This window comes from Heloderma suspectum, chromosome 12, assembly GCF_057233095.1.
Source record: "Heloderma suspectum isolate Gila_16-S chromosome 12, 16-S_ref, whole genome shotgun sequence".
Lineage (NCBI taxonomy): Eukaryota > Metazoa > Chordata > Lepidosauria > Squamata > Helodermatidae > Heloderma > Heloderma suspectum.
The window spans coordinates 11,616,052-11,640,158 of NC_139469.1; the positions used below are offsets into that span (position 1 = coordinate 11,616,052).

The window sequence follows — 24,107 nt, forward strand, 5'->3', positions numbered from 1 at the left end:
GATCAGTGATCTGGGGCTGCACCTGTTGCTGTTTTCATGGGGAAAGCCATTTGATAATTCCATACACACCCCCAACCCACCCCCTCCAGCAGCCCTGGTTAAGTGCATGAGCATCTCAGAATGAACAGAATTTATTTTTGAAGCACTTAGTGACTTTTGCTGAGCTATCATCGGTCTCCATGGAGATAAGAAGAAACTGAAGCTCCAAACACCAAATTGTGTAGCTTTAGCAGCAAACTGAAGTCTTTTCATGTACTGGCAACTGGAGGCCCAGGGGTGAAATCATCTCCCAAAGCCTTTCTATCCATCCCCAGTATAGCCCTTGATCTCAAGGGCAGCCTCCTTCTTCAGTATTGTGCACCTCAGCTACTTTTCTCCAAAGCTTGACACATAGTCAGAGCTCCAAGAACTTCCTTGCCTAGTGCGAACTGCATCAGAGGATCTATAAGAGTTCTCCCCAGTTATTTATTTATTTGATCCACCCAGTAAAAGCCATTCTCTGGACATACAGATGTACCTCAGTTCACTTCTGTGTCTATAAGATGAGACTGGAAAGAGCTGTGCCAGAGCGTCTATTGCTATTTCATTCTGGGGAGGGAGAGGTTAGAGCCATTTGCCAATGCAGCTGCTAGTATGGGAGTATGTTCATAGAAGGATCCAATGTGGTTGATCCCTCTGTCCCTAGATCAATTCAATATGGCTCCTGTTTTTAAAAAGTATCTGAAGCTGCAGGCTTCAAGGTGTATAATAAGATCACAGTGTGTCGCAGCAGCAGTCACCTTTGAGCTTGAGACTGGTTTTGTAGGCTTTGGCATGCTGGACCACATTCCAGTAGTAAATCCTTGAATTGACTAAGGCATAGATGGTTGAGGCAAAATCCTTGTTTCCCAAAAAGGAATGAATGTCAGATGGAACTGAAAAGATGTCCTTCACTGCAGCCACCTGCCACTTCTCAGATAGTTTATAGCCTCACACAGCAATATACAAACAAGTTCAGGGGAAGATACACGGATATAATAGCTACATTAGCAAACATACAGACTATTTTGAGAAGATGCTTTGTAGTACATGCTAATTACGTTCTCTGCTAAAGACAGCATTGAAGGGGAAGATCTTCAAAGCTTGACTAAACCCTGTACAGGTGGGGCAAGACACATCAATAGGAAGGAAGTTCCACAGTTCTATGACCACCACAGATAAAGTTCTTTCTCTTGTTCATGCCAACCCAACCAATCATAACGGCAGGCACTCAAGAAAGACCTCCTAGCATACAGGCTGGATTATATGGGTGATAGCGATTGTTCAAATAACCTGGTCCCAAGCTGTTTAGGGCTTTAAAGATTAAGATTATCACTTGCTATAGGGCTTTATCAGGTTTGTATTGCTCTCTTTGACGGAGGTGGCTTTGACTGAAGCAGAGTCCTTTGGCCCCAATAAACAGTGTATTGACACTAAGGAATTTGTAGGAACCCCTGCTCCCATATGTGGACCTGTGGACTCTCAGTCACCAAGGAATACCATTCTCCAGATCCCTTTGTAGCTACCTGACTGGCCTGAGAAGACAGAAGCAAACCCTTCTTAGTAGTCATGCTCTTCTTATGAAACTCCTTGCCTAAAGATGCCTGGCTGGGCCTTCTCACTTACTGTCTTTCATAGGTTGGCTTAAGATCTTTCTGTTGTTGTTGTTTCTTGTTTGTTTTGATTGACAGCTGGGTTGGCTTTAAAGTGGCTTATAGTTTTCTTGTAGGGGTAGTAAGTGGGATATAAATATTTAAAGAAAAGCAAAAGAATTCAGAAATCAGGTTGAGGAGTAACCTGGTGATGTCATCATTTGAACCTGAAGGTATATAGGTAAAGCCTGGTGTGGGGCGAGCAGAGGTTCTGCACTTAGAGGAACTGCCACCTTGCCATGCAGTAAGGATGTCAGAGAATTTCGCCACGAATCTCGGGGAGGCCGAATGCCAGCACATTCAGCCCCCCGAAATCGGTGGCGAAATGGTCTGCCCCCCCCATCCCGGGATGGGACTTACCTTGGGCGAATCCTCCTGGCGGCGAATCTTTACGTAGCCTATCACGGCTGACTGCAGGGATGCAAACGGCGGTGGCTACGGCCGCCGCCATTTGCACACCTGGCTGGCCAGGATTCGGGAGGGGGAGGGACGGAGCGCCTCCCCCCCCCGGCCAGGATTCGGGAGGGGGAGGGACGGAGCGCCTCCCCCCCCACCTCGAATCACATTTCGTCAAAAGGTGAGTGACTTTCATACATCCCTACCATGCAGTGGGTATAAGTCACAACCAGCTTTCACACTCCTCTGACTCCTCTATTCAATACCACTGAATTGCCCCTTTGCTCTTCCATTATTAGATGTGATGAACAGAAGAACTTAGCTAACCATTCAACCATGTGATACCTCCTGATCTCTGTGATAGAGGTGTGGCCCGGGGATTATTTTAAACCAAATGTAGCCCAAACTTAATCTGTCATGGAAGCTTTTGCCCCACCATCGTTGAGGTCTGGAAAATGCTTGCTGTGTTCCAGCCTACCCAAAGGGTGGCAGAAAATTCAAATTCCTGCTTTCTCTAGATGACTACCCTGGCCATACAGGTGCACTCCCAATCCCAGTCTTCACATTGCTGCTGGAGGGATTAAAAAAAGAGAGCGAAGATGATGGGAGTTCACAGCGTGCAAAGTTATGTCTTAACCACACTGGTTATGTCTGCCATCAATATTGTCCAGGACAAACTGTCTTGTTAACTTCCTTGCCTTCTGGCAGAACTCTTCAGACTTGTCAACAGCAGAGGCTTAAATCCTGAGGCTACTTTATCCCTATTTAGACAACATTTCCTCTCTGACTGTCTGACATTAAACGAAGGTCAGATGCCCCATCACGGTACCACTGGCTCTGTTGGAAAGCCAGTACAGTACAGTGGCTAGATCTGGATGTAGGAAACACAGGCTCACATCTCTGCTCAACTATGAAACTCGCTGGATAGTCACAGTTTCTCCACCTAACCTGCTTCACGGAGTGATTGTGGGGGGGAAACTCCATTCAGAGTTTCTTGGGAGAAGGATGCAGTATAAATGCCACAAATCAGCTTGCCCTTTGCTACTATCAGTGAAAGGGTAGGTGACACAGTTGAACATGAAGGAGAAAAGGATAATTATGTAGGGCAGGGGTAGGCAGCCTGGTGCCCTCCAGATGTTTTTGATGACACCTCCCATAATCACTGACCATTGGCCATGCTAGCTCAGCCTTATAGGAGTTGTAGTCCAAAACATCTGGAAGCCACCTAGTTGCCTACCCTGCTGTAGGGGATCACATCCACAGTATATGGGGCCTATTTATCTGCATTCTTGGCTTCCATATATTCCACCACAGGAACTCATATTGCACTAACAATAGAATGAATACACCTAAGCCTTATAAAAATCTGCAGGAGGCTGTTTTGAAAAGCCATACCTCTGCCTCTTATGCCTGAAAAGTTTAACTTAGATATTATCATGTATGAGGGAGACATGCCGAAGATGACACGGCTGTATTTCTAGATGAGGAACTGAAGCATGGGGCAATATGTGCTGCCAATCCTGGCAAATAAATGTCAGCAATAGCTGCTCAGGTACAAGTTGGTAGGTGGGAGATGATGAGAAAGGGAAAGTGCAAAAGGTAGGCTGCAGAAGCAGGTTGTCATTGATAAGCTTGCCAAGGGGCATTCTGAGCATCAAGCCTAGATATTTTGAGATACTATCTCAGTGGTTGCTTCTAGGATGTCTATTAATGAAGCTGTCTTGTCCACATGCACTGCTAGATTAAAAGGTACTAAGGCTAGATGCAGGCTATGGACCCATCATCCATAAGCGCAATTGGGTACAGTCACTCTGGAAGTATTTGGCAAAGTTAGCAAACATTGATTATAAACCAGGTAGACCTTTTCATGGATTGATTATGTGAACTGAATTCATTATGAATTCCTTTCACAATGGAATGCACTTAAGTTACAGTAACAGCCATTTTTGCCCTTCTCATCTTGTGCAAACTCTTCATGGGATAAGATTATAATAAAATGAAAGCCATAAATATCCAAATTCTCTCCAAATCTCCAAGAACAACATTTGTGTACTTGGGACTTTGTGGGGGGACGTTGTGATAACTGACAATGCTGTTGTTTTTAATTTAACCTGTAATTACAAAGATTGCTTTAATTTACAGCAGAGTTGCAGACTAGCATATATACTAAGGGCTGCAGTAAACACTTCATTAATATATATGAGGCTTTATTTTAAAATATAACATTCAGATATCGCTTTGTAAGGCTCCTGACATCTATCCACCCACCCTATTGCTATAGCAACAGTTAACTTGTATGTAACTGTTATATAAGCAAGTGCCACGTTCTATGCGACATCGTTTTAAAACATCACCCCCAACTATATATTCTGATTATAGCAAGAACTGTAGGAATAAGGAAGTTAGTATGTGGATTAGTTACTATATTAATCTTTGACTTTAGTATGCATCTGACCTTCTGATGTAATTTGCATATCCTAATGTTTAGATGCAACAGCTATCCACACTTGGAATGCACGAAGAGGTACTTCTTAAAAAATAAGTCTTATCTTAAAGGTAAAGCTTATGAAAGGTCTCTGGCTTTCACAGGTTATTGCTCTGTTGGAACAGCCTGTCTCAAAACTTACCTTGGGAAATCTAATTTAAGTCATTGTCAGATACTGCTCTCGTTCTTTGCATACATGAAGTCCTCCAGTCCCCAGAATGGCTATACCTGGAGATACAAAAGGAAATGAGTTATTTATAGCTCTTGTTCTACTATAATCCTATCTCATGGTGAGTTTTCAAACACAACGAGAAGAACGCCGTTCTTGTAGGGTGCAGTTACTTCAGCTTAAGTGTCTTCAAATGAAAATCAAATTAGTACCAACTAGGTCTCAATTCCTGCAATCCTTGCATTAAAAGGTCCACCAAGTTTATGATGTAGGTTGCCTACTTTTGCAAATACTTCCATTGTGTGTGAATTAGATTTTTGTTTTTGTCTCATCAATTGTTCCAATATCAGCCGGAGAATAAAGTATTTACCTGTAAAATGAGATAGAACCATGGCAGCCACCTTTACCCATGAAGAGTTTGAAACTTGGTTGTTTTTTGTGTGGGTAGAGCACCTGTTTTAGCCAAATTAGGATGTAGAAGTTATGCAAGATGACCTTTTTCGTGTATCTTACAAAGTCCGAAGCTTAAAGTTGAAGGGGGCTTATGTATACTAGATCTGTTTAAAATAACGTAGTTATCCTGTGTCTTCATTGTTGAGAGGCCAGTTTAGCTTTATTAGGATTTCAGTACATCTTTAGAGGGCAAGTTTGGAAACTCCCCTTTCCCGTATGAGAAGACATTTTCTGCAACAAATAAGAGTGTTGGAAGATGCAAAGCCAGCTCTTTAACAAGATTGGATCAATTCTTTGTAAGAATACACACCATAGATTTTGACGTTCACTCAAGTACACTAAAGGAGGGCTTGTCTACAGTAGCTTTTAAACATTGGGTTAACTCTGAAATTATCCATCTTCAATTTTTGTGTTCTTCTAATTTTTGTGTTCTGTGGATCCCCCCCCCCATTCTTTAGCATAGAATGAGCTGTTTCACTTTCCTGCAAAGCTGCATTTTGCTTGTTTTTCAATTTGCATTTACATTTAAGCCAAGCAGTATGGAACTGTTTTGTTTTGAGGCATGCGTGTTGTTCCCCTATTTGGCTCATGACTATAGTAAGAGTGGCAGCTGCATGGTTGTAAGCTGTGTGAACAGACCACTTCAATGCACAGAAGATATCTTTGCTCAGGCCTGTTCTAGCTTCCAAGCACTTAGCATGTTCTGGAGATCAAGAAATTCAGCTTGCTAAATGAAAACTGAGATTCCAAATTCCTTGGACTGCAAACAAGATTGACATACACAGAAGCCCTGTGCAGATACTGCTCTTACGTAGAAATGCAAGTGTGCATGTGTGTGTGGGGGGGTTGGATTGTGCCTACTAGCACCACCCTACACATGAGTGGCACCATCCTACTTGTCTCAAGTGCGGACAAGACCTTGAATGTATGGAGATCAGGGCCAGCAAGCGTGAGCCCAATCTCTCTGCCCCCCCACCCCATATTTCTACACAAAATGAAAATCTACAGAGAACTGAAGCATAACATGCATTTAATCACTTTTTGTTTCTAGATGATAGAGTTATAACAGTTTTTGTTTTTTGTTTTCAAATCCTTCATTTAAAAGTGAAGAGGTGTGATAGTTTTGCTGGTTGGAATTTGAGATAGTCTAGTGTAGTCAATTCAGATTTTTAGAAATGGCACAGCCTTTCTCTGTATCTGTCCCCTAGATGTTACAGCCTGTTCAGGCTTGCAGAAACAGATATGCGCACACATGAAGTACTGTATACAAGTTTCCCCATGCATACATATCTGGTGGAGGTGGAGGCCATGAATGCAAATAGTGATCCAGGGGAAAAAAATTCCTTGACTTGTAGCTTGTCACACATGGAGCAGAAGCAACACATAGGCGGAGGGTGCAAAAGGGGTAAGTGACATGTGGCAGTTACGCTGCACGGTCTATAAAGATGGCTATTACATTTTCCCTTATGGTATGCTCAGATTGCCTTCCTTATAAGGGTTATTCAGGTTTGTGCATGTTACTCCATGTGCCTGTCTTTTTATAAAATGTATGAGTAGCTTTTCTGTGGAAAAATACTCAACAATTCATAAAACAATGGCTCATGACTTTAACTAAAACAGCAGAAGCTGAAATCTTGGAGGGCTCAAGACAGTAACATATTTTAAAAGGCTTTTCTTTTAAAAAATAATCCTGTAACAAAATTAATAAAGTAACGTGGTCTGATGCATCTCCTGGGGGTAGGGAAGAGAAGAGACTAATTCCACAGGGTGGGTGCCACAGTTGACAGAGCCCTGCTCCACACCTTCGCAGTTCTCATTTTCAGTACATGAGGGAATGTGAAGCAAGACCTCAGTTGCTGTGGGTATTTGGGTGCTAGGATATAGGATATACATGAGAAAAGCTGCTCCCCTAAGAGATACCAAGCCCAGGCCATTAGTAACGTTAAAGATAAGAAACGGGACCAGAACCTTGAATTGGGTCTGGAAACTATTTGGTAGCTGGTACAGATGCCTTGAAATAGGTGTTCTATGCTTTCTGTGGCCTGTTCCTGTCAACAGGCAATAGAGCTTCTGAACTGCCTTCAAAAGCAGCCCCACAGCGAGTGTATCTGCAAAATTGTGTTTTATTGCCTGGTTGTACCAGACTTAATCAGACCATTTTGGTTAGCATCCTTATTTTTATTTATTATGGGCTCTTTACCAAGCCTTCAATGGCCAGTTGGCATTTCTAGAGTGGTAGGTGGTGGGCTGTGCATTCTGCTTTGTTCAACAAACTTATCTATGTTGTTAGTTGTAGATCTTACATGCTGTGTGAGGCCTATATTTATGTTGTTGAGGGACATCAGAATATTTAGAGGAATATGCAGATGTACAGCTTAGGAGGAATTTACTTTGGTTGTCTTTGGAATATAGTTTTTCCCCACACTGACCTCACAGCCAAAGCAAGGACAAAAAACATTTTGTCATTAGCCTGGCTTTGATGCAGCTTGCTATAAGTGAACATCTTATTTCAATTTTCTGTAACATTAATTAAATGTATTTTCCGTTTGCAACCTGTTTTTATTTTCTGTATCTTTGTTCTTATTAGAGGCCTGCCTGTATTTGAATCTGGATAGGAAGAATTTGTATGGTGTTGGTCATCTTGAGTTCAACTTTAAGAGTCCATGGCAATAAATACATTTTAACTAATGAGAAAAACTGAGAAATTTTTAAAATTCTGTTTGCTTAATTTGTCTGAGATGCTTGGCAGTAGAAAGGTAGCTGGCTTAAAATTTATCATGTAATATAGTTTACTGTGGTATTTTAGCTTCCCTTCCCTTGATAAAGAGAGACTATTATCAAAATCTGTATTTTAATATTTTACATTTTTGTGTCTTTTTTCTCTTTCCCCCCCCACCTTCTATTTCTGCAGCCATAGACCTTTTGTATGGGGGTATATACTGCTTTATGTGTCAAGATTACATATACGACAAAGATATGGAACAAATTGCCAAAGAAGAACAACGGAAAGCTTGGAAGCTACAAGGTTTGGTTTTCTTTAAGTATCTGCCTGAAAGAATGCTCACTTTCGTTCTTAGTCATACCTGGCCCTCCCACCCTTCAAGGTAGAAACTAATAAGAGGAACATTGACCTTTCTTTGGGGCACAAATTCAAGTTGTGGGAAATACGAATGTAGAAATTACTTCTCTTCAGGGACTGGCTAGGCTGCTTAATATGCTGAGCTCACTAAATCATAGCCCAACTAAGTTTTAAAAATTACTTTCAATGAAATGACTCACTCCTTATGGCTGTGCAAAGTTAATGATGAGAGCAAATCTATCTGTTTGAGCATAGTAGACAAGAAATCTGTACCGTTCTTATGAAATGCCACCTTTTCCCTGTGCAGTTATCTCTTAGAATGTGACAGCTTTATAAGCACACGCTCTTTGTTTACACATACAGTATGTATATCTGTAAATATTAACACACAAGTATATGTACACACATTTGTTTTATTATTCAGTTTGCTTTCCCTAATTTTTTCTTTTTTAGCCTTCACCCCAACAATGGTTTCTCACTACCAGTGTACAATGACAGGTAAGAAGTGTCAGCTGGCAACACATTTCACTAACAAGCGTCCCTTTGCTGATTATCTGCCATTTTTAGACAAAAATCGTGACTTACAATGCCACTTTTATATATGTGTATGTATATATATATATATATATATTGTTTTCCTTTTATAGAGAATATGTATCGGACGTCAGGAATTGATAAGCATTTGCATGACTTTTCCATGGCTGAGCTATTCCAAAATCTGGAGGAATGCAAAAGATTAGATATTATTTTGACCACCTTGAGGCATTTTTAAAGAACCTTAACAATAAAGTATACAGCACTATTGCAACCTTCTCTTGTTGCAAGATGGATCATTTCTCATCCCCAACACAACTGTTTTGACACCTTCTTTTTGAAGTAGTTCAGTCAGAGGAAAGGGAGAGATGGATTTTGGTACAACAAAATGATGGCATAACATGTTTTATGCAAAACCATTTCAAGGGAAACGTGCAGGAGAATAGCTGACTGCAAATATTGAGAAAGTATTTTTAAACCTTGTGTTTTGTTTGGCAATTGAATAACCTCTTAACATGTTAAAATGTGCTTGTCTTTGATCTAAGAGGTAATTAACTTGAAAGAGCAAAACAGCTGCACTGGATTTTAATATAAGTTGTGGACTTGAAGTCTGGGATTGCAGGTCTAGTGTTAAATATGCATTCAAGTACCATTGAAGTCTGTGTGACTTGCATACAATTGAAGTATGTTTGGGATATCATGTAATGTTAATGTTTGGAGTTTTATCATGTCCTCCTTGAATCTCCCCCCCCCCCCTTGCAAACAGGAGATAAAAGTTTGGAATATTCTGCCAGTGATGGTAGAATTAATTTATCCGGGAACACCAACCCAATTTAATCTGTATTAATAACTGGCTACAAGACAGCTCTTCTAGTAGTATTTTTAAAATGAGAATTGAAGCCCATGAGCATGGAGAATGTTCTCATAGTATAGTGGTCAAAAGTGAGAGTTGGGGAGTCCCCGGCTCAGCTCTGCTATGAACTGACTTGGTAGGTTTAGTCAAGCTGCTGTCTTTCAGCTTCAGCCACCCTACCTGCAATACGAGGACAACACTGACTTAACTCAAGGGTTGTTATAGTAATTAAGGAGAGAGGAGCATAGGAAGCTGCTTTATACCACGTTGGACTATTTTTCTGTATAACCCAGTATTGGCTACTCTAGCGGCAGCTCTCCAGTGGTCTTGGGTAGAGTTTTCTTGCCTTGCTACTTGATCCTTTTTAACTGGAGATGCCAAGAATAGGATTGAACCCAGGACCTTCTGAATGCCAAGCATGCGCACTGCCACTGAGCTTGGTCCCTCCCCTAAAAAAGCTCCAACAATTTATTATGAGATGGAAAACCACTTCATCACACTTGAATCCCACCCTTTCTACCCAGAGCTCATGAAGGGACAGGAGGGTGATTACCCTTTCTAATCCTCACAATTTTATGAAGTAAATTAGACTGAAAGAGAGCAACTGGCAAAAGTCGCAAATGGCAGTTATCTGTTCAGAGAGCTGAGTTTTTTCTTACTTTGTACGTAGAAAAAAACTTCTAGCTGTACATAGTTAAATTCCCTAGAAATTCTGTACATTTGTATTCTGCCAGTCTGGTCATTCCCAGTCTGGTTGTGTCTGTGACTCTCGTTAATTTGTACTATTTTCATTATGTTAATATAGAGAGAATTAGGTTTCTGTATAATTATTTTATCCCTTGACAGACAATGTTGAAAGGGCAACTAAACATCTGATGAAATATTGGCATCAACCTTCCCAAATATTTGAGAGTGGTACCATGGTTTGCTTTGCATGTTTTCTAAGGATATTGAGACATTCTAAGCCTTTACAGTTGGCTTACATTCCAAAATTGAACAAAAACGTAATTTTCTTCCTCACTAAAGAGAGTCTAGATGATAAGTGTCTAAGCTGTTTTGCTCTAAATATTTGTCAACATACTTAACTGTGTGTGTTCGTTATTGCTACTTATTAGACAATTGGATCGCCTCCTTTCCTATGGAGCAGTTGAATCTTGTTTCTGTTAAGTATCTAGGAGCTATTCCGCACAAACATGTATGCATATTCAGCTTGATGTCTAATGTCTAATACATGCTTACTGTGCATGTTGGATATTTATTTATACTTTTTGTCTTGAGACCCCCTTAATTCAACCCCATTGACAGACTATACTGTCAACAACTTCGTGCCAGCTGCAGCATAGCAATGTTAGGATCATAAGGCTTTCCATCATTTAAAGCAGTAGTAGTTTGTGGGTGTAGATGAGCTCCTGTGTTAGATATAGTGGATACTGAAGGGTAATTTTAAAACCTTTGCTGAAGACACCCAAAAGAAGCTTTCAGCGAAGCAGTTTCGTAGTACGTGTGTCTTTGTAATGGTGCCTCATTCATCATTGCAAATGCAGACTGTATGTTGTATTCAAAGCACTATAGCTGTTTAATCCAATATTTAATGCAAATTGGTTTTCCCTTTATTTTCCTGGAAGGTATTTTCCCCCTTCAGTTGTTAGGGGACTATGTTAGGAGAATAGAAAATGGCCAAGAGGAATTGTTCTACTTTCTGTTGGTGGGGTCTCTTGTTTTGTTGAATCTAAGATGGTGAACCATCCACTGTTGGAAGGTCACTTAAATAGGGCACAATCCTATGCATATTTGGTTGGGGAATGCTGGGAGTTGTTTTCTGTCTAAACATGCATAGGATGTGTCCTTAGGCTTTTTTGTTTTTGCCATATTTCCTGCCATAAAAATGGTACCTGAAGCAGAGCACCAGTTAAAAATATTAAAAACAGAACAAGTTATTGGGGTAAGAAAACATGTTGGGTGAGTAACATTTAATGAGCACTTTTTGAACAGAAAGATCAAAAACTATTACACAGTGAATACTATGCACAATATGCGTGTCCTTCTAGCCATACTCACTGGTCGCTTTACTCTCTTTTTTTGGCATAATACATATGCTTGATCACTTACTTTCTGTGCCGCTACTTTGAACAGTGTGCATTCCATGCAGAACAAGTTGAACTTCAATGTAATTTAAATCTCAGTTTTACAATAGTGCTTTTTGTAATACCCAAATGGTTGCCCAAATGCACTGTTAGTATTTAAGACTGAAAATCTAGATGCATCTGATTCCTGCATCTAATCTGTTTTGCTAACATCTTTTCTGGTGGCCCAGCTCTTCCCTGTCTTTGAACTGTGAGCTTCTTCCACACTCCCAGGCATTGTTGTTTTGTTTGGATGACAAATGTTCAGCTATCACTCTTTAAGATAAGAGTGGCATTTTTTTTGTTCTTTTTGGCAGATAACAACCTAACACATTAAAATCAGTGCATGTAACTATCTTTCAGGAGTGTACAGCTTAAGCCTATAGCCTGGATTCAAAGAGCTGCTTAGACTCACTCAAGGGGTTTGCACTAGCCCAGTGGTATCTTTGACTTCTTTTTCTTTGAATCGCTAATCACCAAAATGGCCTTTGAAACTCTGCTCAGTTTCAAAATACTATTTTGCCATACATAGGGGACCCTTCTCTAAGAAAGACAAGTCTAAAGCTGCCTTGTGCTCACAGAACCAGTTTATGGTTCTTTGGGTCCTGACCTACATTTCCTATGCGCCCATCTGCATCAACAGCTTTAAGGGATTTTACAGTAGTATATCTTGAAATGTCTGATTCAGGAAATATATAATTTGGTATCACTGTTATCCATCTGATTCTGCATTGAATCTCTTAAATAGGTGTTATCTGTCCAGTAAGTTGGATTTCTGTTTTGGTTTGCTATTTGTTAATATATTTTATTGAATAGATCTCAGCACAGTGGGGCAGTATCTCAGCCTGCCTATTTAGTTTCAAGACATGGCTGTGCTGGCAGTATGACCTTTCTGAACCCAAAGAGAATGGTGGACGCCTGAAACAAATTCCCTCATGAATGGCGATCTGCTGTTGTGCTTTTAACTGAAGGGGTTTTTTACCCATTGTTGGGGGTGGGGCGTGGAAGGAGAACTGTTACTTGGAGACCGGGAGGAATTCTATACAAGTAGCTGCTTTTGTGTGCTTTTAGCACATGTTTATGGGAACATATTGTGAAGGTCAATTGCTGCCTTTCTGAACTGTAGATAAAAGCAAGCCAACTGTTGGGGTGATATGTATAGGGAATCCAACTTAATGGATGGTGCAGTTTACACTGCAAAGTGTTCTTGTAGCTCTTTAGCAAGCAGCCTCCTGAAATATATATGTATATTTCTTTTAATTACTCAGGTATTGGGGAGAAGTATTCAACATGGGAGCCAACCAAACGAGAGTTAGAGCTGCTTCGACACAACCCCAAGCGGAGAAAAATAACTACAAACTGTACCATAGGTAAGCGAGATTCTGCATTTTCCACACTATTCCACAATAGTCTGCAGTATCCCTGCTTCATGATGACCTATGTATTATTTTTTGACTTGTCCCATGGGACTGCTGTTTGACTTCAGTCCTCTCCTCTCTCAAAATACTGAAGATAGTGAATCACCATTGGAAGACTCCAAAGCAGAGACCTGGGCACTATTTACACTAATTCTAAGGGGCAAGATATTGCTACCGGCACTAACGTCTGGAGATGTAATGACCCAATGGGAAATAGTCCAAAAACTCCAAGGCCTTGCTTATCCTGTTTCAGCTCCTGTAGACTCTGTTAACAGCACATTACGCCACTACAAATTACACAGCCAAACTGGAGCATTCACTTCCTCAAGGACTGCTGTTGGTTAGCAAAGTGAAACACATGGCTCTGTTTTTTTCTTCGGTTCATGACACAGACTTCAGATGGAAACCTTTAGACGTTCTCATTTCTTCACCGATCATGCAATTTGGTAGTTCCATATTTCTGCTTTTAATTTTTTGTATTCTCTCTTTAGACATCAGGGAGAGCTAATTTGAAAGACAAGTGTGACTTGAAATGACCACGAAAAGAATATATATTTGCATTATATTTGCATAAAATGGTGTTGCTTCTGGACCATCTTTAAATAATAGATGATCTGCATATCAATCACTTGAGCTTTAACTATATAGAGCTGTGGTGTGTTGGGGGAATTGGATTGCATTTACTTTCCATCCCCCTGGACTCCAAGATATGTATATTGGTTGCCATGTTCCAATACGGGCCCAATTAATACAAACATTGCTTTTCAATTTTGAAGGGTAACACTCTCAGATTTGTGATTACATACTCTGCACATAGAACCCTACTAAATCTTGAAGTCCAGGGTGGAGAAATCAGGAAATCATAGGAAGCTGACTTATACTTAGTTGGATCATTGGTCCATCTAACCCAGTATTGTCAACATTGACTGGCACTGGCTCTCCAGAGTTTCAGGCAGGATTCTTTCCTAGCCCTACCTGGAGATGCTGGAGATCGAACCTGGGACCTTCTGCATGCAAAGCAGGTGCTCTACCACTAATCCACAGTCCTCTTATGGGATGACCCCAGTGGGGTTGGGTATTAAAAGAGAAGGAGAAAAACATGTTAACTGACTGTCCATAGCAAAGCCTTCCATAAGCAAAAAGACGCAGTCCCATATTTGCCTTGCATTTGCAGGGGACAGTTGGCAGGTGGAAAGTGCTTACTAATTCTCCTGTCTGTCACTTCTCCCTGCAACCCCTCTGTGCAGGAAATCGAACTTGGGATCTTTTGCATGTAAAGCCTGTGCTCTACTGCTGAGCTACATTCCCTCCCAGACCTAAGAGCAGGACATGCCAGCATAATCCCCGCTCTTTCAGGCCATATAGGTTCTGTACACCTCTGCATAGGGTTTTGGTTGTCTTATTTGTACTTAAAGTATAACATTCAATGGTTAGTACTCTCAATGATGCATTACAGCATTTATTAGCAGGAGGCTAATTATTAATAATCTTTCTCTGCCGCATTAGCCAGGATAGGGGTCTCTGTAAAGTGCTCTGGAAGCCTTTTTCAGCTGAATGGCATGGTACAAATGCTGTAAAATAAATTAATAAGAGTGCGATGGCATCAGTGACAAGAAAGAACCACAGCTTCATTATGACAACCTAGCTATAACATGCTGCAAAATGAAATGATGGTGTTGGCAGGAACTTCAGCCAGAAGCGCAAGGGGGATTGCTAACCCTAGATGTTAATGGCTCTTTTCATTTGTCATTGACTCAGCATAGCCCTGCCCAACTGTAATAGAAATCCCCACCTGTTTGGCATACATGTTAACTCAGTAATTCTCAAACTGTGGGTTGAGCCCAGACATGTAGTGTGTGCGCATGTGCATGCATGCAGAGTTCCAGGTAGGGATAGGATCTAAAGGCAGGTGGTACTGTCTTTCCCTATCAGCCAATTCCTAGGTGGGTAGAGTGTCTCGGACAGTGGTTCCTCCACTGATCCACATTGGATTTGTGAACTAATTGCACCCTGACTTGCCCCATCATCTCAACATGATTTGTGAAGAAGGGAGTGCAGAAAGAGTTACTACTTTGATCTTAACTTTTCCCTGGAGATGGCTTTAAGAGTGGGTCAGAGAGATCTGACTCTGTTTTTTTTTTTTTTTTCTTCTAATGCCAGTGTGGGATTACTACCATAGTCTACGAATCTTTGCATGCTGATAATTTTAATGCACATGATCTGTGACTTCTTGTTCTGAAGCATTCACCTCTCTCTCATCTTTCAGGCATTTCTGTTTTGTTTCTCTTGGCTTGTACCTTGTTTTTTGCAACATTTTAGTTTATAAAACTAAGCTCCTTGTTCATCTACCATCTTCTGTTTCTCCATATTTTTCTTTGCCTTTGAGTTTTGACATAATATGCCACTCTTCAAGTGTGCAATCTTGGTGGTGGGATGGCTTTTTCTCTATAGTAGGTTGTAGTATTTATTGGATTTCTTAGTCATCTCTCTCTTTAAAAGTATACAAAATATAAAATAGCTAAAAACAATGTTCATTAAAAATACCAAAACTCTCTAGGGTAGGCAACATGATGCTTGCGGGCAGCATTGCGCCCCCAGACACCTTCCTTGGCATCCACCAAGATGCCCTACCCCTCCCCGCTTTTTTAAAAGTACTGCAAGACACATTTGGTAAGTTGACAGTGTGTAGGACCTCAGAAAATGAAACATTTTTGCATTTTTGTTTTGCTTTCAGTTTTAGTTAGTTTTAAAAGGAAATCTTTTCATAAATGTTCCTGAACCACAGTGTTTTTGTATGTTTTGGGGGTGGTGGATGGGTCTTGAAATACAGGGGAGGAGGGAAATGATACTTGTAGCTGGCTATTTAAGACATCAAGGCTTGCCTGCAATAGATGTTAGTGAAACTCCGTTTAATTTTCTTTGTTAAGAAATAATTGAACAGAAACGTTTCCACTGCACACATCCTGACTCATCATTTCTGCACCTGTCATTTTCTAGGCTTTCCTTCTTTTTTTGTACAGACTTTCTGGTTTCCCCAAAACACATGAAATTTCACAAGTGGGTTCAGATGGTGATGACTTGGATTGAAGGGGAGACTTCTGTCCCTTTTCACTCATCCTTCCTGCCTTCTCTCTATGCTGCTGTACTTCATTCTGCTGCTTGCATTCTCACTCACTGGAAAAGAAGCATATCCAAGATGGCTTTGGGATCTAGAACAGCTATATTCTGTTGGAGTAGCACTGGGAACACAATGGAGTGGGGAGGGGGTAAAAGGGAGTCCTCTCCCCCCCCCCCACCAGTTTTGTAGCCGATAGGTTTATTTCTTTCAGCAGCTTTAAAGAAAAATGTACAAATGTATTCTCTTGCTATGCTTTATTGGTTCTATTTGGAGAAAGGTTTCACCGTTCTTGAAATGCCTAGTGATACATTGTTTAGCTAAAACTTGATTAATACTGTTTACAAGTACTGTAACTAACCAAAGCGGTTAGTGTGATTCAGCACAGATACAGAAAAGTTTGTGATCATTTATTTTTATTATTTATTTAAGGATGCTTATCGTCCACCAAAAAAGCCCACTCAAGGCAGCTTACAAAATGCATAAAACATCAATAATACCCAAACAAAATTCCATTAACAACTTAATCACTAATCACTTTATCTAGTGGCCTAATATGTTAACTCTAAAGAGAAGCCCAACCCCCTTCCCCCAATACGCAGTACAGTCTCTCTCTCTCTCTCTCTCACTCACACACACACACACACACACACACACACGTTGTTGATACTGATTTTTTAAAAAAATAGTTGGGTTTGTTAATTAGGCCTAATTCTCACAAACACCATATGCTGTGATACACCTCTCTCTGGACTATGCTCCTTCAGACTGCTGGGTGGCATTGTGGGATGCTCACATGATTGAAGGCTCCTCCTACAAAAAAGTTTTTGGACTTAGAAAAGTAGATATTGGGGAGATGGGTTTAGCTTAGCCTTCTCCCTGACATTCTAGTTGTGAGGAATCTTTTGTGTGTATATGTGACGAAACATTCCATCATATCAGTGGCATCTGTATAGTTGAGGTGCAAGTTTGCCTTCTCATCTGTTGTTTATGAGAAATTGGCCTTGAACTTAAAACGGTGTGATCTGAGTGTTGTGGAGCAAAACAAGATAAACGGTTTTGTTCAGTTTTCTAGATAAACTGAACTCTTGAACTGAATATCGCAGTATCCCGAGTCTGTTTTTGCATCATCGGAAATATAGGAATTGTTACATTGCTGCAGCCTGAAGAGATGATATAAGGGCATGAACACAATCTCTCTCTTTTTGGGGAAGAGGGGAAGTTAGAAGTGTAATTGTTAGTCATTTGTTGCAGGTAATCCCAGTGTTACACCCAAAAGAGCAACAAGAGCACTGGGATATTACATTTTCTCAATATTCATTTGCTGTGAAAATACATTTCCCACCAATCAGTGCTATCACTGCAACCCCAATAATTATAAATATTGATTTTTTAAATGCCTATGTGAAACCAGGTGCTCTGTAAAGGTAAATATATATGGATGAGGTTGTAAGTCATACTGGTGGTTTGTGGCAATAGAAGTATACCAGTTGTTTTATTTTTATTGGTTGGTGTGTGTGTTCATCACTGGTGTAGCTCAGCAACATTCATCTAGCAATCTAACTGCCTTGTTCCGACATCTAACTCCATCACTCTTCAGATCCAACTGGGCTTCCCTTAATCTTTCTTTAAATATGGGTGCATGTTTCCCAGAGATTCAGATACTTAATAACATGAGGAAAGGTAAGTCCTCCTTTCTAACCTTTTATTGTTCCTGAGAGTATCAGACAGCACATGGATATGGGTGACCTGGTAGACACTGTATACTTGACCTTTCAAAAAGCTTTTGACAAAATCCTTTACCAGAGGTTCTTGAATAAACCTAGCACTCGTGGGATAAAAGGATGGGTCCTCTGTAACTGGTTAAAGAATAGGAAACAGAAAGTAGTAATAAATGGGCAGTTCTCACAGTAGAGAAAAGTAAGAAGTGGGCTCTCCCAAGGATCTGTATTGAGGCCAGTGCTTTTAAACTTGTTCATAAAAGATCTGGAGTAAGGATTGAGCAGTGAGGTGGCCAAGTTTTCTGATGACACCAAACTTTTGAGGGTAGTGAAAAATTAATCAGATTGTGAAGCGCTCCAAAAGGATTGCTCCAAGCTGGGCAAATGGGCAACAGAATGACAAATGTGGTTCAATGTAAGTAGGTGTAAAGTGATGCACATCCTAATCTCACATATACTCTATAATGTGGCCTGTGCTGGTGGTGACTGGCTAAGAAAGAGATTTTGGGGTTGTAGTGGATATCTTGATGAAAAGGTTGACAGATGTGAAAAAGGTGAATTCCATGCCAGAGGTCATTAGGAAAAAGATCAAAAATAAAACTGCCAGTACTGTAATTCCTTTATACAAATTTATGGTGTGACCACACTTGTAATGTGTAGTGGCGAGAGTGTTGGACTGGGAGCCGGGAGATCGGGGTTCTAGTCCCCACTCAGCCATGGAAGCTCACCGGGTGACTTTGGGCCAGTCACAGACTCTCAGCCCAACCCACCTCACAGGGTTGTTGTTGTGAGGATAAAATGGAGAGGAGGAGGATAATGTAAGCCGCCTTGGGTTCCTTGCAAGAGGAAAAAAGGCGGGATATAATTGCAATACATAAATGCAATACATACAGTTCTGGTCACTGCATCTCAGAATGGATATTGTAGTACTGGAGAAGGTGCAGAAAAGGACAACTAAAATATTCAGGGGACTGGAGGAAAGGTTATAATGTATAGGGGTTCTTGTTTAAAAAAAAAGGCGATATGATTGACGGTCATAATATCTGTGATGTAGAGAGAGCATAAAGAGAGGTTTTTCTCTCCCATAACACTAGAACCTGCAGTCATGCAATGAAACAGAAAGTAGGGGAGGTTCAGGAGCGACAAAAGGAAGTACTTCACACAGTCCATAGTTAGCCTATGGATTTTGTTACCGCAAGATGTGGTGAGAGCCACTAGCTTAGATAGCTTTAAAGGGTGTAGGGTTGAGTAAATTCATGGGGGACAATGCTATCAGTAGCTACTAGTCATTGTTATATCCTGCCTTCAACTTCAGCATTGCTATGCCTCTTAATACCAGTTGCTGGGGAAGAGAAGTAAGACAAGGATATAGCCCCCATGTCCCCCTTGAGGGGAAATGCACCGTGTGAAACAATGTTTGGCTGGATAGGCTTGTGATCCAGAAGGGCTCTTCTTATGTGTCTGCAGAGAAAACAAGTTATATATGGTCTTGTGAAGTGCTGGCAGGTATGTTTTTGCCACGTGTTCATGTCTGGAATCCATACATGACTTCCAGAAATCATGTATGTATGATCACATGGCAAAATAGACATGCAGTTTTCATCTGAGTTGTACTTTTATTTACACGCGTTGGGAAAATGTTGTATATTAAGCCGTCAGAGTTGTCAGTATTCAGAATAAATGGACTCCGCTTTAGAGAGTTGAGTTGAGACCACACAACATGGTAACAAAATATAGCTGGTTAGTTTAAAACAGCCCTTGCAGACATGACTCTGAATAATTCCTGGTCTCCAGTTCAAGATTTAATTATTCTGTTGTGGCATATCAGACAGATTAATAGTATACTCAGAATCAGAAGACTGATAATGTTTTGACTAGTTCACTTTTGAATGCATTCTAAAGTAAATAAAAAATGATCTGCTTCATTTTATTATATTTTTAAGTGATGTGACTGAACACATCAAGCTAATTTACAGCAGTAGTGATATAAGTGGTAGTGTGTATGTGTGTGGGGGAAAACACAGCATATTTTGGGTTTTCTTGCACAGCTTATATTTTGGTATCATTTCTTCCTTTCTCCATAAGATCAATGCTGCTGAACAGACTGAGGCATTAGCTAGGAATCTGCCTGCTTCTGATTAGCATATGAAGTGACTTTGTGGCTGAAGACTCTACTACATTAACAATAGGCAGCATTAGGTTCCCAAAGCACATGGGTAATTAGCTAGAGCCACCTGGGATTCCCATTTGCAATGTTGCCAAAAAAAAAAAAAAAAGGCAGAGGGAGAACCTCTTTAAAAAGGGTGGGAGGAAGAAGGAGTACAAATCCTTTTCAAGAGAAATGATGAGTGGTGGGGGAGATGCCACAAACAATGGCAACATAACAGTGGCAGGTGGCTTTTGCAGCTGTGTGACACGGCAACATGACCTGGGAGAGTGAAGCATGAGTGGAATAAATATTGCAATAGTTCTTCAGCGTAAAGGTGGCACAGGGAGGGAGTGTGTGCAGAACAGTGGCCTGGAAATTACTTCTGGTTCTCTAGGCAGCAACGAGAGACATTGCTTGCTCCTTCAGTATTGCATAAACTATGCATGAGCTTCTGTGCATGAGGGCCTAACTAGAGATGATGGGAAGATGTTGAAGACTGCATGAATACTTCAAGGCCTGCTTTTTAAAGTGGCAAATGTGCTCCTTTTTTGTTCTACTTAGTTTGTGTTCCAGTAACTAGCTCAGGTGGGGAACTAGAGCAAGGAACCTCTAGCACGGGTTTACATTTTCACTGAGGGTCGAGGGTAGGAGTGGGTTCCTGCCCAAAGTATGGCAGTCTCTGAAAGCATGGTTGAAAGTGAGTTTTCTGATCTCCAGTTCTTACGTCTGATAAACTTGGTAAGTCAGAAGTGGCATCAAGTATTGCATAAGCGTTTTAAAAATTCCATAATATAACCTTCCATTTAGCAGGAAAATGAATAATTAGCACTCTTATCTAATTAAACTTCTTTCCAATTAACTGTCTTGCTTTCATTTTACTAAATCACTACAGACTTTTAAAATAAATATTTTAACTCTCTGCTGATGACATTTAAGACAATTTTCCCTGACTTAGCTGCAGTATAACCCATTTTTCTGAAACAACAATTTGAAGTTCCTTGCATTCATTATTTATGCATGTATTATTACAACGATGCTGGCAAAATTGCCCTCTCACACAGGACATTTGATTGATTGTAAAATCAGTTTAAAATTCACAATTTTAAGCCTTGTGTGAATTGTACCAATAAATACTTCTCATCTTTCCCAGTAGAAACAACGTATCAGCTAAAAATAATAATCAGTGTGATAGTATTAAAATGGACCAACTGTGTTTTACATCTAAGTCCTGCTCTTTTTGAAGTTCACAGCAACTTTCCTCTTACTTAAAAATTCAGAATCTGGGCCAGAGATAACATGTAGTTTTGTACTTTCATTTACCACTGTATTTTGAATCGTTCTGCTACTTGAGTCTTTGCTTGTCATCTTTGATTAATACAGCAATAATGAGAGAATTTGAAACCTTGATGTGTATTTTTCTTCCCCCGCCCCCCAAAAGGCATGTGTATAAATGGCCAGAAAGCTTTTCTGAAAGCAGACTGCTCCAGGAGGCTCAATTGTACCAGCCATCTGTGAGAGAAGAATCACACAGCTGCTTCAAAGTTCTAAGAGGTTTGTTGCTTCTAGAAATCTGTGGACGATGTTAAATTTTAGTCAAATCAGAGCTCCCAGATTTGCTGCCTAACGGGATGTGTCTAATCTGGTAATTTGGATGCAGTTCACTTCGGTTCTCAGTTCCTAATGACGTTCATATGTCTGGTGCGATCATGCGCCTTAGTGATGCCACTTACAGATTTCCATTTAGGGGATTGGATGATAAATCACAAGTTGGGAAATAAACTCTTTTCTTCAGGGAGTGTGTAGCATGAATGCCTAGTTAAATACAAGGATTTGTTGCTGTTCTGAATTATCACGTCCGTTTTCCCCCCTTTTGGAGTTCTTTCTGATAATCCTTCTAATACGGAATTTAGAACTGTGCAAGGTAAATAGAGATAGAATGCTTGTAAGTGTGTATTTTATTCTGGTTAGTAAATCTGTTCTTTGCTACTTGCTCTCATATATCTGCTTTGGCCTCCAGTGCAAGCTTGTTCTATCAGATTCTATTGTCTAGGAATACTAAATGCACTCACAACATTTGTTGTTTGTATTTGAGTCAACGGAGTTGCACTTATGTAAACACTGGCCTGCTTTTAATGTATTTGTTTCTAAATGGAGTGCACATTGATCTGATTTTTTGAGTTTGTTTTTTACTTCATAAAGAATAGGCAACAGTGGCTTTATTTCCCATTTCCAGCTTTGGATTCTGGCATTTACGCAAGTTGAGCATATGAACAAATCATTTGAATGGGGCATACATAAATAACTTAATACCACAGTTCTGGGAATATTTGTAGTTCTTTCGCATTAATGTATTTATAAATTCTGCTCATGCTGCTTTTTTTTCATTTGAATTCATAACTTGGCCATAGCCATATTTTTTAATAAAACACATAAAATGCCCCCTTGATTCAATTTGAAATCTAGTTAAAATAGTTAAATAATATATTAAAGTCTTCTGCTTTCTTATGGATGAAGGTCCAGGCTGCAAAACCTAGTCCAAAGACAAGTATTTCAAAATGCTTTTGAAATACTGATATTAATCAGGCTACTTTAACCTAGAACTTGCCATGTACTAAAAACAAAAACTTATCTTCTTGTTGCATCTTCTTGGTCTTAAACTCCTCACTAATGCTTCTACCCTAGGAAATCAAACAGTGGGCCGGTTCACACAACACAACAGCCCACTGTGGGTTATCTAACCCCCCATGATCCATGGTGTGTGCTGGCTGCCATTTTGAATATGCAACCCCCTACAAGCCTCACATAACCCCTGCTGGGTGAGTTCATACAACACGACAATCCCTGATCAGAAGTTGCATATTCCAATCACTTAAATAACCCATGGTGAGCCCCGGTATGTCATGTGAACCAGGTCACTATGTCTTTCACTTGCTTGTACAATGTAATTTAGGGCTAGAATGTAATATTGAGTTTCTCTATGTGATCACCTACGTGAATCATTTAGAAACCCAGGACATTGCCTTTTACTAGGTCAGACTATTTGTCTATCTGAGTGCTGTCTACTCTGGCAGTGGCTCTCTGGAGTCTTCTTGGCAGTGGCCTTTCCCATCAGCTGCTACCTGATCCTGTTAACCAAGTGCCAAGGATTGGTCCTGCAGGCATCTGCATGCAAAGCAGGTGCTCTGCCACTCAGCTGTGGTCTCCAAGGTCAACTGAGTGGTATGTGCAGTGAGCTTGAAGCCATTTTTGTGGTTGTGGCTACACATTTTTCAGCTGCTGCTCCTGCCATATCAACCTACCTGCTCATTAAGATCAAGCGGAGGCCTTTGTCTGTGTCCCATTGATGATGGAGGCACACATAGTTGGGACAAGAGAGGGCTTTCTTGGAAACTGCACCAGTACTGTGGAACACCTTGCCCCATGATGCCTGTATTGTCCCACTCTCTGGCCATTTTCCTTGGTTGTTGATGATGTTTTTATTCCAGGAGGTTTTTCTTGCTTGAGTAGAGGATGTGTTTTTATCTGCTTTTCCTGCCTCAGATTTATGTTTTACAGATACTGTTTTACATTTCTGATGTCGTGATTGTAATTGTGGTGAGCTGCTCTGAGTGATACATATGTATCTGAAGGGTAAAGTATAAATCTCTAGATAAATAAACAGATTATTGTCCAGTCTGTAACAATGTTCCTTCATCCAGTCATGTAGTTTGAACAGGCCACAATGGACTGTGTGCCAGTTCTTCTGGATCCAGGGGCAAGATCCTTCTTACTGCACAAAGAAGTAAAATAGTGTGCCTGGTGCTCCCAAATATTTTGGCCAATATGGCCCAAACAGAGTGGGAACCACTGCAGTGTAGGTCTTTCCTGTACTGCTAGGATAACAGTAGAAGTTCACTATGCAGCCATTTCTCACACCTGTGTTGTCCCAGTTTCAGGAAGGGC

The 24,107-nt window shown here is 40.5% G+C and overlaps 1 protein-coding gene across 15 annotated transcripts in view; it reads left to right on the forward strand.

Annotated features, from left to right (window-relative positions):
- The window catches only part of USP22 (ubiquitin specific peptidase 22), a 134,967-nt gene that overhangs the window by 37,272 nt on the left and 73,588 nt on the right, over nt 1-24,107 (forward strand). For 10 of the 15 annotated variants that reach the window (XM_084818389.1, XM_084818376.1, XM_084818388.1 and 7 more), the window contains 4 exons: nt 6,382-6,578; nt 8,085-8,198; nt 8,706-8,750; nt 13,031-13,132. In XM_084818389.1, coding sequence (XP_084674515.1) covers nt 6,416-6,578; nt 8,085-8,198; nt 8,706-8,750; nt 13,031-13,132 — 424 coding nt within the window. In that variant the 5' untranslated portion in view covers nt 6,382-6,415. The remainder of the gene's footprint in view (nt 1-6,381; nt 6,579-8,084; nt 8,199-8,705; nt 8,751-13,030; nt 13,133-24,107) is intronic. The other 5 variants (XM_084818391.1, XM_084818387.1, XM_084818385.1 and 2 more) reach the window with 1 other exon arrangement.